This window comes from Periplaneta americana, chromosome 1 (genome assembly GCF_040183065.1).
Source record: "Periplaneta americana isolate PAMFEO1 chromosome 1, P.americana_PAMFEO1_priV1, whole genome shotgun sequence".
Taxonomy (NCBI): domain Eukaryota; kingdom Metazoa; phylum Arthropoda; class Insecta; order Blattodea; family Blattidae; genus Periplaneta; species Periplaneta americana.
This window is the reverse complement of record NC_091117.1, coordinates 14,743,944-14,760,862: the sequence shown is the minus strand read 5'-3', so window position 1 is coordinate 14,760,862 and position 16,919 is coordinate 14,743,944. Positions and strand designations below refer to the sequence as shown.

Below are 16,919 nucleotides of genomic sequence, written 5' to 3'. Positions count from 1 at the left end.
CAAGTGACATCAACAAGGCATCACTCATGAGGCAACTAAGCCAGGAGATAATGGGGTAGGGTGGCCAATTCCCAGGGGCGTATTTTGCGGGCTACTGGGGCTACCGGCGGTAGCCCAAGGAAATTACAAAAAAAAAAGTTTATAATATAACATAATGTAATAATTTTGTATTATTAGTTCTACCATAGTAATTAAAATTAAAGTAATTGTTAGATATATTTTGTGTAATAATAGGGTCAGCGGTAACCCAAACCCTTTAACCAGTATACGCCACTGCCAATTCCTTTCCCCTCTCAAGTGCATACGTTGTTGGCTAGTTACATATTACACTAATCAGATTTCAGATGTATACAAACAATTGTTCTTCCTCTGGCACATATTATCAAATGAGATGTATTGCCTGATAATAGATGTAGCCTACATATCAGACAGAACCCCAATCAGAAGTGTGATAATGATTGTAGTCTAATAATGGTGATGGGGATGGAAGGAATGGTGAACAGGAGAAAAGTTCGGGACAGAAGAAGATATCGGGTGATAGACAATATTGTATTGTATTTATTCCCAGATTATAGGTTCGTCATTCAACATTAAGATCTATGGACCATATGCAGAGACTAAGAGGAAGGCAGGAAATAGGGAAGATTTGAGAATGCTGTGTAGGTCCTGTCTAGGGATGTATCATGTATCTCATGCTAAGACCGATTGCTGTAGTTTCTAGCTTTGATGATAATGGTAATTATTATTATTATTATTATTATTATTATTATTATTATTATTATTATTATTAAACTGTGACCGAAAGATAACGAAGTCAACCCACTTGTGTCACCTGGCGTTTGGAGTTGAAAATAATTCAATTTCGTTATGTTTGCTCGGTGGCTACATGTATTCCAAATATTCAATCTCTTTGGAGGTAACATGGCCTACTTTGAATTACAGTATTTAGTTTGAAGTTGGCAATGTAATTGCGCGGGAGCAGAGCTTCAATTGTTTATTGGACGCATCATGGGAAATCCGCCATGTTAGTTGACGTAAGAGGTTGCTATGTGACGTCATTGTCGGATACATTCGTGTTTAGGGAACCTGATGTGATTGGTTACGATGTTGGCCGAACAGGTCAATGTCTGAAGCATCTAAAATTTTGTTGGTGAGGTGAAGATTGTCGTGGTTTTCATATAATGTAAAATCCCAATAACTTGGGAAAAGGGGTTGATCGAAACCCTTAAAAAGTTCTTAGGTACGATATTGTTAAGTAACGACAATCTGGTGCATTCACATGAGTCTCAAACGAGTGAAAGAAGGATAATAGGAAGGATCTACACTGGCTACCAGCCCCCGTTCGATGTTTCGTGTGCAAGGGTGTTCGCAAGAAATGTGATAAATCTATGAAGTTCATGAACGTATATGAAATAATTAAGCGCCGATAGAGATGAGTGGACGTCCAAGGACAACGTCCTTTGCTGAGGGTAACAAGCAACCTCCAAATCCTCCGTTAGGAGGCATGAAAATAAGTAGTAAGTGCAGTTACTCAGCAGAGCTTCAGTAGCAGTGACGTCGGTTAGGCCTAATACGGGTTCAACATGGCTGCTGATGCTTTCTGCTTCTTATATCTTGACAAAAGTTCGTATTTCTCCTCATTTATATTGTCTAATGAGCTCATGCGCTGAAGATTTAATGATTGAAAAGTCAAAGTATAAGTTCTTTTCATGAAGAATCTATATCGTCATGAACAAGGACAAATCAAGAGCCTTTTTTGAGGAAGGAGTGTACTAGTCATGTCAAAAACATTTCATGCAGACTAAATTAAGAGAATGCATATTATGCAATATTGAGTGTTATTTTAGTATACGTTGGAGTATATGTAACGAATATTCTGCATATAGTATCCATTTGAAGGGCTACAGAAAGTGAAATGTCATAAATGTCACATTGGGTTGCTGTAGCAGGTTGTGGAGAAAAGGGCTCGTTTCTGAACGTGTGATAAGTTTCAGAGATGTGTAACATTGATCAGAAGCAGAAAGCATTTTCGTATTTTAGTTAAATATAAATAACATGTTGAATTCGTATTTTAATTGAGTCTGCTGTCATTACAGCTGAAAAGCATGCAGCATTTGACATCAACTTTGCACAAAAAGATGTATCTTTTCGGGTACCATTTTTCATATTTATGTAACTTAATATCTGTTACATACATAGAGCTAATTATTGGAAGGCTTATTAAGAGCAAAGTGATAATTTTGTTATAATCGTAAATTTTCATCTTCTCAAATATTAGTAATTCATTTTCTAGCAATATGTAAGTTGTGGAAACGTATGTGAAAGAATTATATGATACTGAAACTTGACATGTGTACTAATTCCATTTAGAGGAAGTATTCGTTTTCAGTGATTGTCAGTAGTAGCTAATTGTAAAATCTCGGTAATAAGTGGGACTGGTTACCTAATTATACTGTCAAGTGTTGGAATTGCTAGCAATTTACATTGTATTCATTTGGATAGATTATTTGCAAATTGTATCGTCAGTCTCTAAGAGCATTTGAGGACCATGTGTTTTTATAGGTTATGTTGGTTTGCCAGCGGTTTGTAAAATAATTTTGAATTCACTAGAAATCACTGTTTGTCGACGAGGCAGTTGAGTCCTGAGGTGATAGAACTAACACAGTGTCCTACGTTCTTTTTTTCATGAAATTATAGTTCAAGTTATTTCACATTCGATTGATTCTTTGTTTTATTGCTGTATAATAATGTTTCCATTTCCTGAAGTATTTTTTACCGAGTTAGTATTGTTTTCTGCATTGAGACCTTTATTTTATTGAGAGACTATATTGTGTTCTGCATCAATATACATAGATCGCATCGCAGTAATTTCTTTGTTTTTAAAATAGTAGAATACTTTGTCTATTATAATCATATACCTGCTTTATAGATTTTTAAATTCTATTAACTAAACCTAACTTATGTCTTTAATTAAATTCGTTAATTTCACGTTATTGTAAATTAAATTTGAATATCGCAGTTAGATGTGGTGACTGTAAATTCTAAGTATCCAAGTACTTGTAATCGATTTTTCTCTTTCACTGTAGGTTTTCAAGCAATAAAAAAGAATGTTCTGTAAAGAAAAATTAAATACTTTTAATCGTGTGCATAGAATTTATAATGTCTTTGTGTTGATAGAGAAAACATTTCGTTTGTCACATTTGGCGACTTGTTTTATTGTAGGTTTAATATTTGGAATGTGTTCGTAAATTTCATTGTGACAAGTTTTGAAAGTACTGTTGGGGAATGATGTTTATTGTTTCTATGTGTCTACTCATTCAAAGAAATAGTGTTCTATTAATTTGAATTCAATTTAATGGCATTTCTGCATTGCTTATAGCAATTGTATTGTAGTAATTTCATGATGTGTTTGTGATTTTTAAATGAAGGATTGCATTGTAGGTATTGTTCAGCCAATAGCTGTAGGATTAGGCTGCTACAATCATTCCTAGAATACAGGAATGTTTTATTGTTTTTATTGTGAGTCGTCCCACACTTAATTGTCCCATTAATTGACACATACTTGTAATTTGAGAATTCTGTCGCCTATGTCCGCTTCATGCTTATTAATTCTCTATTGGAGGCACTATTTTGTCTATATCTACCTTCACTGGCTCTCAGTGGATATTTTATAACGTAGACCAGTAAAATAATTTAGTCACTTCCCTGTTCAAATGGGCTACGTTTTGTAGAAGGGGAAAAAATGACTCCTAGACGTAGAATTTAGTTCATGTCATGTTCATAAATCTGAGGGTATTGTTTCAATAATATGATGGATTCCATTACCGGTAAAACTTTGTCTACTACTTCCCCCCCCCCCCCCCCCAAATCTTCCTTTATCCGACAGTGGTTCTGTAATTAATATAGCTGAGAATATACAAAAGCTGTTATTTTCGTTGTATGTAGCTGTCTACAGTAGACCAGACTGCATATATTTTATTATTGTTGTGAATACATTTTATGAGGTGCTGCTAGACTTATGCCAGATTCTACCACACCTCTCATGTTAGAACAATGTATGGGTTTATGTTGGTATAATCTTATAGACTTAAATTGACAATTGTTTATTTTCACACGAAGACATAGCCTATGACTTATACCGTAGAAATGGAAGTTCACCAGTTAGGAGGGGGTTACTTGAAGTAGATACTGAGGAGCACGTTATAGTCATATAAGGAGGCATATGTTGTAAATTTAGCAGTCTTCAAAATTACACCTACTTGATAAATGCTTAAATATTGGCTAATTGCTACCCTTATGCTCTGAATACCTCCATATTGCATCAACTTATTTGCAGTGTTACATTGTCAGTTTTTGTTCTTTTATTTCATCTTAGTTTAGTTTTTTTATAATTTTTTTTAAGACTGTTTGACTTGAATAGACTTAAGTAGCTAAACTAATTTTTACTGTAATGATTATGTTACACTGCTCAAAAGATAAATATAATTACTCCTTTAATCATTCACAACTTCTTTGGTTAGTACCCATAGCTTATTCAACTGTACCACAGTCTACTATATACAGTCACGAAGCTTGAGTTTTGAGGGTGCTAGAAACAATAGACTGTGACGGTACTATTTTGCATTGCCTGTAATGAGGCGATATTAGCGATCCTAGTGGTGAGCAACTACCTAATGTTTGCATATTTACTACGTATTGAGCTTCGCGACTGTATATACTAGACTGTGACTGTACTGTAATATAATAATATTCAAACAACCCTTTCCCTTCGTAACAATTAGGAAATGAAATTGAAGGGCTTCCTTAGGCAATTTCAATTCTTGGTCATGATGTCATGAATACCTGAAGCAGTGACTAAATTTATCTTTTGAACAGTGTAGTAGTACATTTGTTATATTAACATCTATCGATGATAAAGATGCATGTTCGAAACAAATTAAAACTCTGTGACCATATCACTGGCAATAGTGCAAAACCTGGGAAGTCCTAAGAACGAATATTTTCAGGAATCTAATAAAACTGTACTTACGTTAAATTTGCATTGACATATGAACAGAAGTATGATTCATAAAACTATGTGAAATGATTTTAACGTAATTTTATGAATCGTACAGAAAATTTAACACAGAACAGTTCTATTGCATTCCTGAAAATACTGATTCTCAGGACTTATGAGATTTTGCACTTTTGTTAGCAATATATTGACAGTATGGAATGGGTCACTTAGATTCAACCACAATAATGATGCATACATTAGAGCCGCACCATTGCTGGGTTAGAAACTGAACCTTATTTGAATAATATAACGACCAGTTTTACAAAAACTTTCAGGTTCATCCTGATGGAGATTTTTCCATACTCAACTAGGAAGTGCTTGGAATTTAGTGCTGTTTTTAATCAGATGTAGCTTTATACTGAAAACGTGTGTATAATATTATTAAATATAAAAATAATAATTCCATTTAGTTCACGTGATGTAGCTTAGAAATATAACTACCTAGATTCATGTTAGATTAGTCGGAACACTTCATCTCAAGTTGGGTCATTATGGATCGAAGTTCAACAACCTAATATATTTATCAATACCGGTATTCATTTTCAGAAGCTTGCTTAATCAATCCCAGGTAGTTTTGTGCAATTTGATGGCGTGTAAGAAAGAATTGTAATAAACAATGACTGAGTTTACTAAGGAGAGTTTTGGGAGTTGAAAGTTTATTATTTATAATAGCTATACATCTATATAGAATATTTAATTTGCCTATTTCATTCAAGAAATGGATTTTATTGTTTGTAAGCTTTTAATTTCGATGCATTTGTTAGTCAATCGTAGGCATATTTAAGTTAGCTAGCCTACTATTTCTGGCAAAAAAAATAGACAGTGTAGCGTTTATTAGTACAGTAGAACTGCAAGAAAGAATATTGTCATTTCCTTGTGTGATAGGAAGGCTGTAAGGGCTAGTAGCACCAGATTTCTGCACTACATGTACCGTACTGCATTGTGTATATCCAACAGGTCTTCTGACATTTGAGGTCTTTGTGTAGTTAGTTTCAGTTTTACTACAGATAAAGGTTTTGTCGTAGTAGAGAGAACTGACAAGTTACAGATAAGATCAATAAGTGTCATAACACAAACGTCTTGGAGTCATATGTTTTTAAAATGTGGGTGGCTGCGAAAGCTTTCACTTGTGCCGTTGGTTTGCTCCTATTTTTGAAGTATTGGGGACGGTTTTTTGTTTCGTTAGGGATGCTTGCACTGCAGGTCTGCCGCCGTGAAGTGGAAAGACCTGCGGTGCAAAGGGTTGGAAAGAAAGTCCAGGGACGTTACGTAAATTATAGATGAGGAAGCTTCCTCACGGGGGAGTGGCTGGACGGGCGGGTGCAGTCAGCTGGTGCGCTCTTGTGGAAGTCGACCGTAGTTCCAGTTACGGTGACTCTGTCGGTGCATTTGGTTGCTATGTGCAAATTGCGTTTTCAGATCTGTCGGTTGTGAAAAATCGATGTCGGAAATACTGACGGCCAGTCCTTTGAAATGGGCACCATATTGTAGTCGTGACACTTTATTATATGTAACAATTTCGATTCCAGGATTTGGTGGCGTGATTTTCTTGGAGGTTGGGAAGAGTTGTGGGAAATTGTATTGAAGTAACTGGGAAAAACTGTGAATACTTATGTTATCTGAAACTTAGAAAATCCATACTACTACGGTACTACTCTGGAATTTAGATAAGAGATAACCTTACTCTTATCATTTTCTTTGTACATACAAGTACACGTGTACATACATATATAGTGTTCTGCCAAATGACAGGTCTTTCACTGCAACAGCATTCTCCAATCTTTCCTATTTTCTGTCTTCCTCTTAATCTCCGCATATGATCCATGTAGACTACCTTAATGTAGTCTATCATCTGATATCTTCTTCTGCCCCGAACTCTTCTCCCGTTCACCATTCCTTCCAGCGCATACTTCAGTACGCAGTTTCTTCTCAGCCAGTGAACCAACCAACTCCTTTTTCTCTTCCTGAACAGTTTCAGCATCATTCTTTCATCAGCCACTCTTTCCAACACAGCTTCATTTCTTGTTTTGTCTGTCCAGTTCACACGTTTCATTCTTCTCCATATCCACATTTCAAATGCTTCTAGTTAGTCACTTCTCTTCACTTCGTCGTAATGTCCATGTTTCTGCTCCCTACAATGCCACACTTCTGGTCTCTTAATTCTTTTCCAGAGGTCTGTAGATTTTTTATTAAAAGCTTCCTTGGCCTTTGTTATCCTCCTTTTGACTACCTGGCAGCAGCTCATGTTACTGCTTATAGTACACTCAAGTATTTGAAGCTGTCCACTTGCTCTACTGCCTCATTTAGAATTTGCAAGTTTACCTTCTGTATTTTTCTTCCTATGACCATGGTCTTCGTCTTGTATTTATTTCCATCCCATACTGCTCACAGCTGTCATTTAGCTCCTGTAGCATATCCCTTAGTATCCTGTCTTCTTCTGCTAACAACACCATATCAGCAGCAAATCTTATGCACTTTATTCTTCTTCCTCCTACTCTCACCCCTCCCACGTTCTGAAAATTGTTGGAATATGTTCCTTACTACAGCAATAATAGCTGCTTTAGAATCACTGAATATAATGAATATAACAGCTTGTAGAAAATAAGAGATCCGGTATATACAACAGATTTTGAAGCGTTGAATAGGTAGATGGCTTCAACTTCATCAAAATGTGTAGCTCCGTAACATAAGGATTTACAAAACGAGACGAGTGGATCTATAACACCAGCACCTGCTCCATTTTGGTTGGACAGCAGGAATCCATCGGTAAAAATATGAAGTCATTTTTTGATAGAGAATCTATTATGAATAGTTTCCGATCCTAACAATTTTATTTTAGAACAACTTTTGGAGCGTCATTCTTCTTGGTATCTTCATCCAGGTTCAGATAATACTCTATTTATATTGATAGTACAAAACGACAAAATTTAGGACATCTAACGGATTAAATGTTGGAACAAATGAGACAGGTCGAGTTTTAATTTAAAATTAATATGCCTCAGAAGCCACTGTCTTGTCACAAAAACCATCTGATGAAGTTTAACAGGAGGGCAGTTTTTCAGTGTGGATTATCTGATAATTAAGCTGCTGATTGTCTTGCTAAGATGGGAAGTAATAATCTTACAACCCCATGTCGGCTTTACCAGTCTCAACAGTCAAAAGATTAATCAACTTAGAGTATCAGGCTATTATATCATGTCATACTTATGTCCGCAAAATTTGAAGTAATACAAGATGGAAGTGTCGCAATGTACAATAAAATATAATTCCTGAGTATGCAAGGAAAAGTGCAGTTACATCCTTTCATTTACTCGTAGGGCATGACTGTCAAAACACTTGAACACTTGTGTCCATTGTACAGTCTTCAGGAAGAAATTGATCAGAATCATCTTCAGTGATAACCAGCCCTTTCCTCTAAATGTACAGATGTGAGAAATATTGGATAGCAAGAGAATTCAGTGTTAGTTAACAACAACTTTTTATGTAAATTGATATGATATTCCATTTTTGAATCTTGCGTACACCACTTTTAACACTTGAATATAATTAATTGATGAACTAGTGGACTTACTCGTGTTAAATATGAAATATTCGTCCGGCTTACAGCTGTTTCAGTGCATCACACTAACATATGAAAACAAAAGCACACATAAGATCGCATCTTCATTCAGAAAACATAAATACAACATAACATACAGAACAGAAAAAACACTACAAAGACATCACAACACACAAAAAACACAAACAAATAAATACAACCACACAGGTGTATACAAACTCACATGTAATAGTTGCGACAAGTTCTACATAGGACAGACAGGCAGATCATTCCAAACTCGCTACAAAGAACACATTAAAGCAATAACCAGAGGACACAACACATCTACATACGCCGATCACATAACCAATGCCAACCATACATACAATAACATAAATACGGACATGGAAATCCTACACACACAACCCAAGAACCAAAAACTCAACACACTAGAACAATACGAAATATACAAACACACTAAAACACACCCTGATCAAATCCTCAACACACAGATCAATTTCAGTACACACACACTATTCGACTCCACAATCCAACACATTCCAACAATAAAACACACCCTCCTAACAGGCAGAGAAGTTCGAGATGACGCCGCGATCTAGTAGGCTCTGATGATGGTGCGTGATGCACTGAAACAGCTGTAAGCCGGACGAATATTTCATATTTAACATGAGTAAGTCCACTAGTTCATCAATTAATGATATGATATATTTCGTCACAGCACTTCTTTACATGTAATGGTGTACCTCACATTTCTGTATCCGGTGCCACCATTAACATATTATTGCAATAACACATTATTTGCAGTACATGTCTACACAAATACTCTCATTTACACGATGTACCTTTTTTATTACTTAGTCTAATCTTCCCTTCAGTATTTCTCCTAAATTTCATTTGCTATTCTCTATTTGTTTATTAACCCTAATGTATCTAATATTATATACAACTTTCAAACCCCCTTTTTCCTCTCTCTAACTACTATTCACTAAAATCTCAATTACACTTTTTCTCTATAAATTATCATATTTGTTCTTTGATCTTTTCTCCTATCTTTCTCTTATGTTCATTTACTGTTCCAGCGTTCAAATGTTAGTATTTATGTAAATTTAATCACTGCCTTACTCTTCTTCTTTTTCACCATATTCTTTTCCTCGACTTTAACATGTTGTTTATCCTCCCTCTCTTCCACTCGCCTTTCTTCTCGTTCCTGTTTTCTCGCCCAGTTTCTCCTTTTCTGGGACCTAGAGTTATCATCTTTGTTGCTGAAATGTAGGGACAGAGAATTAGCAACAAGACCTGTTAATTTTAAGTTATAATTCCAGCTGTCTAAATTGTCAACTTTTAATCTGTCAGCATAGATTTAGTTGAATTTATTGATTATCGTATTCTTTATTCTTTTGATCCTCATTATAATTATCATCTCTTACTTCTTTCTTCCTTTTCTCCATGACCTAGGGTTTCAGTCTTTGTCGTTGAAATGTAGGGACAGAAAATTAGTTAACGAAAACTTGTTACATTTTAAAATGAAATTCTAATAATCGAAATTGTGACAACATTTTAACTTTTACCTTAACTTCTCTTGAATCTAGATAAGTAATTATTTTATCCGTTTTCTCTCTTACAATTCGTCTTTCATTTCCCCTTCTCGTTATCCCTCTCATTTTTTCCTTATCTTTTTGAGTTCACGCAGGGTTGCCATCGTCATTCAGATGTAGGAATGGAGAACTATATTTTAAGACCTGTTCGTTTTAAATTGAAATTCCAGCTCATTGAATTGTGAACATTTAACCTGTTAACTTACATTTTGTTGAATTTAGATTTATTTGTCTTATCGTTTATTGTCTCTCCTTTATCCTTTTTTCTTTTCCATGCCCCATCTCTCTTATCCCTTTCCCGTGCCCCATCTCTTTCCTCCTTCTCCAGGACCTAGGGTTGCCATCTTTCTCATTGAAATGTGGGGACAGAAAACTAATTACTAAGACCTGTTCATTTCAATTTGACATTTCAGCGGAGTATCTGACCTGTAACCTTAAATTTAGTTGAATTTGGATTAATGATTATCTTATTTTCCCCTTAACTTCTTCTTCCCTTTCTCCTTCTCCAGGAACTAGGGTTGCCAACTTTGTTATTGAAATGTAGGAACTGATGACTGAAAAAGTGAGGCTGTTCATTTAAAATTAAAATTGGCAGCTGTCTGAATTGTGTCAACAGTGAATCTGTTACTTTAAATTTGGTTGAATTTAGATCCGCGATTACCTTACTCTCTTCTTACCTTTTTTTCCCCTCTCTTCTTCTATCCCCTTTCCTCCTTCTCCTCCACCCCTTCCTCCGGAACCCAGAGTTGTCACCTTAGACGTTACGTATTAAATGTAGAGACAGAGGACTGACTATGAGGCCTGTTCCTTTTAAATTTAAATCACAGCTGTCTAAATTGCTCCAGTGTTTAAACTTATATAACCTTATTCAATCGTTAATGCTGTTGGTTAGTAGTAAATTACTTTTATGGATGTTATTGTCTTATTGATGCTCTTGAAATGTGTACATCTGGTCACTTCTAACTGTACTCAACACTTGATGCTGATGGTTAGTACAGGAGTACAGGGTAGTAAACTTTTGTGGATGTTATTGTGCTCTTGAAATGTGTACATCTGGTCATTTCTAACTACTCAACCCTTGATGCTGATGGTTAGTACAGGAGTACAGGGTAGTAAACTTTTGTGGATGTTATTGTGCTCTTGAAATGTGTACATCTGGTCACTTCTAACTGTACTCAACCCTTGATGCTGATGGTTAGTACAGTAATACAGGGTAGTTACTTTTATGGATGTTACTGTTGTATTGATGCTCTTGAAATGTGAACTTCAGGTCACTTTTAATCTTAGTCAATCGCTAATGCTGATGGTTAGTACAGTAGTACAAAGTAGTAAACTTTCGTGGATGGTACATTGTAAAACTTCTTTGCAGAACGAAAAGTTACATTTGTTCGGTTCATATTTCTGCACATTTAAAGGGCAAAACTAAAGTTTTTTTCAATTATTTATTATCATAATACACTGCTCTCTTAAAATGACTAAGTATATTGGGAATTAAATCAGTGACTTTCCCAAAAAAAAAAAAAACATGATAAAATGTTTCATATAAAACAATTTTTATCTCGTAAGGGAAGTAAAAAAGAGCAAAATTGTATTAACTTAAATTTTTTTTTGTTTGAAACATCTCAAAGAATAACCCCCTGAAATTAATGACATTACTTACTGTACGGTCACAGTCTAGTATACAGTCACGAAGCTTGAGTTGTGAGGGTGCTAGGAACAATAAACTGTGCAGGTACTATTTCGCATTGTCTGTAATGAGACGATAGTAGCGATCCCAGTGGTTAGCAGCTATGTATGGATACATATTTACTACGTATTGAGCTTTGTGACTGTATATACTAGATGTGGTACGGTTCATAATGTATATGCATTATAAAATCTTGATCTTTGGTTACAAATAACTTGAAATGCATTTATATAATGGTAGCATATGATTTGCAACTGAGGAATAAAACGTGCAAAAATGCTAAAATCCGCCTCATAGTAATTAGGCATCCATTAAATAGTTTGATTCCCATTTCCTGGAATCTGTTTTTAGTCGAGGTATTTCTGCGGAAATTTGGCATCAAAATTATTTTTGTTTCTAGTGTTGTATTCATAAATAGAGTTATTTCGTAAGAACAAATGAAAAGTTTCCGTAACGTAGGCCTACAGGAAATATTGCAAGATTTATAGTGACACAGTCTTTAAAATGTTTAATTTCCTAAGTGTTTACAATGAGTTTTAGTTCCCACATTAATCTTATAGTCCTTTTTTGTAGTTTTACATTCGAGTCGTTACCCCAAACAAGAATTCCATTTAATAGAAGAGTGAATGTAAGCAAAATAAACTACTGCCAACACTTGAAAATTAACTTGATATTTAAAATAAAAATTTAAATTGTTAACTGCCTCCCATTGGAGGTAGCCCAGAAGGGCTCAGTATACTCTCCTACATGAATTTTACAATATTAAATGTTAACTTAAATTTGTTGACAGAAAATTAAAATAAAAAAGTAAAGTAAGTAAATCCATGGTGCTACAGCCCTGAAGGGCCAAGTCCGACCAGCCGGCTGCTGGCCTCACGTTCACATGCCGAAGCAGAGGTGGACGATCATCCAGCCAGAATGGAGGTATCGTGTGGTTAGCACAATGATCCCCCTAGCCGTTATAGCTGGTTTGATGAACCTGATTTTCGCTACCTATCGTAGCTCCCCAAGTTCATCACGATGCTGGGTGGACACCGGTCCCATACACTGGCCGAAATTTCATGAGAAAATTTCTTCCCCCATGAGGACTCGAACCAGCGCGCATTCCGTAACGCGAGTCCTAGGCAGGATGCCTTAGACCGCGACGCCACGGCGCGGGACAAATTAAAATAAACATATGAATATAAAGTGAAGGAAAAAGAAATTAAACAGAATGAATATGATGACTCAGAATTTGGCAAGAGCCTTTCAAAACTGAAGTTATGATGTCAGTAGTAAGTGTCTGTGGTAGTTCAAAAGTCTTCCTGAAGCTTTCAAAGAACTTGGGAATCACACCACGAGCTCCAATAAGAAGACCAATCACCTCAATGTTTTCAAGCTGGTATTTTGCTTTGAAGTAATCAACTGTTAGCAGATAAATGTTGATCTTTCCTTGATTCACATCCTCCGGCTGGCTATTCCCCGTTTCAATCCGTATGCTAGGATCAATTATATAACCTTTCTTGGTAGTCTGGGAATACGCTATGATGTCAATACGTCTAGAGGAGCCATTAGTAGCAAGGCAAAAAACTTCCTCTTCTACTGTCCAAGACTTTTTTTTTCAAAGCAGTTGCAATTAAGGATCGAACATGATGATGTCTGACATTTCGGAGGAGTAAACCTCTGTTATACTGACCTTGGACGTGAGCAAGGGTTTCAGTCTCCGGGCATCCATGTCTGTACCGGCATCCGTCCAAAGATCGACCATGTATTTCTCTAACTGCAGCTAAATTGGCATTCATTTTAAGGCAGGTTACTCATTAAGATGTTGCTAGTCCTGATATTAAAAATCCAGGCATTGGCATTGAAAGATTCCATGTGATATCTTTTTGCAAATAGAATCTATAATTTTCCTTTTAAAGTTGGACTCCAAGTAAGATGCCCAGTCAGAAATGACATTGCCACTGCAGTTGTTCGAATTTAAGGAAGTGATTAAGGCCTCAGTTTTGGCAAAATTTAGGGGGAGTAAATAATTTGCTGCACACCAGTCATGAATTAGACTATACAGCGTTGCTTTGATTCAATTCAGTATCAATTTAAATTTACTGTAAGCAGTCCCGGTCACATTTACTGCCAAATCTTCCGTTATGAATACGAACTAACATTACTGGAATTTAGAGCAAAAGGTACTTTGCATACCACAATGAAATCTTATCATTATGGTGTTTATATGGTATCTTGAGTTAAATTGTGTGCACTATATTTATTGTAATGTTGGCACCACAGGTTTCTCACTGTTATAAAAACACGCTCAACTCTATATCCCTATCAGTTTAGGTTTCAAATTTCACAATTTTCAACAAATTTTAAGTATTTATTTCGTAAAATAATCTTCCTCGTTTCACGGTGTATTTCTTAATGAACTGTTGTGCAACTCTTCTGATAACAAGGAATTCAATAAAGCTTCTGACCTGTTATCAAAATAACTCAACTTGCAATAAAGATAACGCTGGTTAGAGAAATACTGACTTCGCAGTGGCGTTTCTGGGAAACAAATTTCTACGTTGTGAAATGCAATTACATTTGAACGCAGTTGATATTTAATTAGTGGAGAATATTGTAAATTTATTCCAACTCAACAATGTAACTTTTTTTATTTCAACAATAATAATCACTTTCTACAATTTAATTCTGCTCCCGTCAACAATGGGATTTCCACTCCACACAGTAACACAGTATTCGTTATTGCACTCCACAGACGACAATGACGATTTACTTGAATTATTGAGAACAACAATGCACTGCTAATTTTAACTAATGTTCACAAAGCACTACTTACAAATCAGAACTGCAGTTCTCAGTTCACAGTTCGTTTGCCTTGGCTAGTTCTTCTAGCTCAGTCACTCGAGTTCGCAGTATCTCGAACCACAGACCTTCAGAGACAATACGCTGAACTTCGAACTCAGGTCCCCCAACTGCGGTCCACTGCACTCAAACTCTGGACTTCCGGCTTCATAGTTACGGACACAACTCAAGTCGAACTTCGGTCTCAAGGCTGGCTTCACTGCTACACAAGACTGGCTGGCTTGCTGTCCACTGACTATAACAACACTGCTCAAGTTCACTCGCGTGTCGTAATTTATAACCACACCATGGTTACGAGAAAGTACGATTGCTAGAGATTTCCACGGATGTCCAGAGATAGCATTCTCGAATAATCTGGATTTCTCTCCTCTCTGCCGCGGTCGCTCTCTCCCCTCTCCTCTCTACGCCACAGCACGTGCCCCAGGAAGCAGATGCGCGCGCAACCTGCCCGAACCACTCGGCCGACCTAGCCCTTCTTCTGCCGGTCGTGAGATCGAATCTCACGTGGCTGTCACAATATTTTGGGAGTAGAACTTCATTGAAAGTGGGCTGCCAACTTTTTTTTCTCCTACCACCAAAATTATTTTTTTTAAGTAGGTTATTTTACGTCGCTGTGTCAACATCTCAGGTTATTTAGCGTCTGAATGGAATGAAAGTGATAATGCCGGTGAAATGAGTTCGAAGTCCAGCATCGAAAGTTACCCAGCATTTGCTCATATTGGGTTGAGGGAAAACCTCAACCAGGTAACTTGCCCCAACCGAGATTCGAACCCGGGCCACCTGGTTTTGCGGCTAAACGCGCTGACCGTTACTCCACAGGTGTGGACTATTTATGCTTATTTTTGAGTTGCTATAGAGGCCTTTTATTACACTAAATGCTATGGATAGTCTTGTTTTCTTATAATAGTCCATAATTTATTCCTATTCATATGGTCAAAAGCCTTTTCAAAATCAATAAAGGCGATATTTGTTTGTAATCCTATATTAAAAAATTCTAATGTTATGCGTCTTTTAAGAACCAATTTCAAAATATACGCGTAAAACTGGACTAAAGCATGTATATCATTTTCACGGAGATAAATTTCCTGTTGGGTAGTGTAATATTGAAACTGTGCCAGGTGTGTTTGGGGATGTATTTGAATGCTGAGGAGAACGTTGTATTGTATTTATTGTGTGTGTAAAATTTTAAGCAAATAGGAATCATAAATAAAATATGACAATTAGAAACGTGCGTTAAAATGGCTATTATGTCACGAAATTCCAACCGAAATAGAAGCATGTATAGCACTGAAATATGAGAGTTACATTTCACCAAAATAATCAGATCCTAAAATTAATATTGTAGGATGAAATTATAGAATCGTCCATCTAAAGCATATGATTTTGCCTTTCAGTTTACCATCTTGATCCAAATTATAAATTTTGCATTTTTAAAGTTTGAAGAGCCCCATGTTGACATAGGACAAGTTGTTAGCAATAGTAGTAAAGTATGTATGCAAGTTGATGTATTCACTGCTGGGATATTTCTCCTGTACGAATGACGTGAGTGCCCTCTTCTTGTGCATTACAATCCTTTTTGTTTAACCTCTGTAGTTGAATGACCCAGTGTAGTAAATAATGACTTAGAAAAGTTACTTCATATAAAAGCGATGAACTCGGGAATTATATTCAGTGGAGGTAGTTAAAATGTAGATGCGACTACAAAAAATACCTCTGAATTAAATTCCTTTGTTATTTGAGACAATGAGTATGATAAGATTATAGTGTAAAAATAGTCCTGTATGTGTAACTTAGTTTTTTTTTTAATTTATTTAATTTAGAGATCTGAACAAACTAAAAAAAAAAATGACCGCAATATGATGATTGATGACACATATTTTCTCGATGTATATTCCTATCAGTTCTTTTGTCCCATTACAAACTTGCACAGTGTCTGAATTAAAACGTATGTAAACACGAAATAAGTTAGGTTTGAGTTGTTAGGCCTATTTACAATGGTAACTTGGATTTATTTACCGTTGTGAATTTACACTGCTGAAAATCATTTTTCCAAACTATCATTCCATTGTACTACAAATACTGTATATTGTGATTTCAGTAATATCTTTTCAACAGAAATTGTTCTCATTTCTGTTAAAATCATATTGTTTAGTAAACTGTACGAAGACAGGTTTGAAC

The 16,919-nt window shown here is 35.9% G+C and overlaps 1 protein-coding gene across 4 annotated transcripts in view; it reads left to right on the top strand.

The window, feature by feature from the left end:
- The first annotated feature begins 1,093 nt into the window (after positions 1–1,093).
- The window catches only part of LOC138708821 (glycogen synthase kinase-3 beta-like), a 320,609-nt gene continuing 304,783 nt past the window's right edge, over positions 1,094–16,919 (top strand). Inside the window, exon 1 of one of the 4 annotated variants that reach the window (XM_069839583.1) lies at positions 1,094–1,469. In XM_069839583.1, coding sequence (XP_069695684.1) covers positions 1,433–1,469 — 37 coding nt within the window. In that variant the 5' untranslated portion in view covers positions 1,094–1,432. Of the gene's footprint in view, positions 1,520–16,919 lie in introns of all 4 variants that reach the window. The other 3 variants (XM_069839330.1, XM_069839413.1, XM_069839501.1) reach the window with 3 other exon arrangements.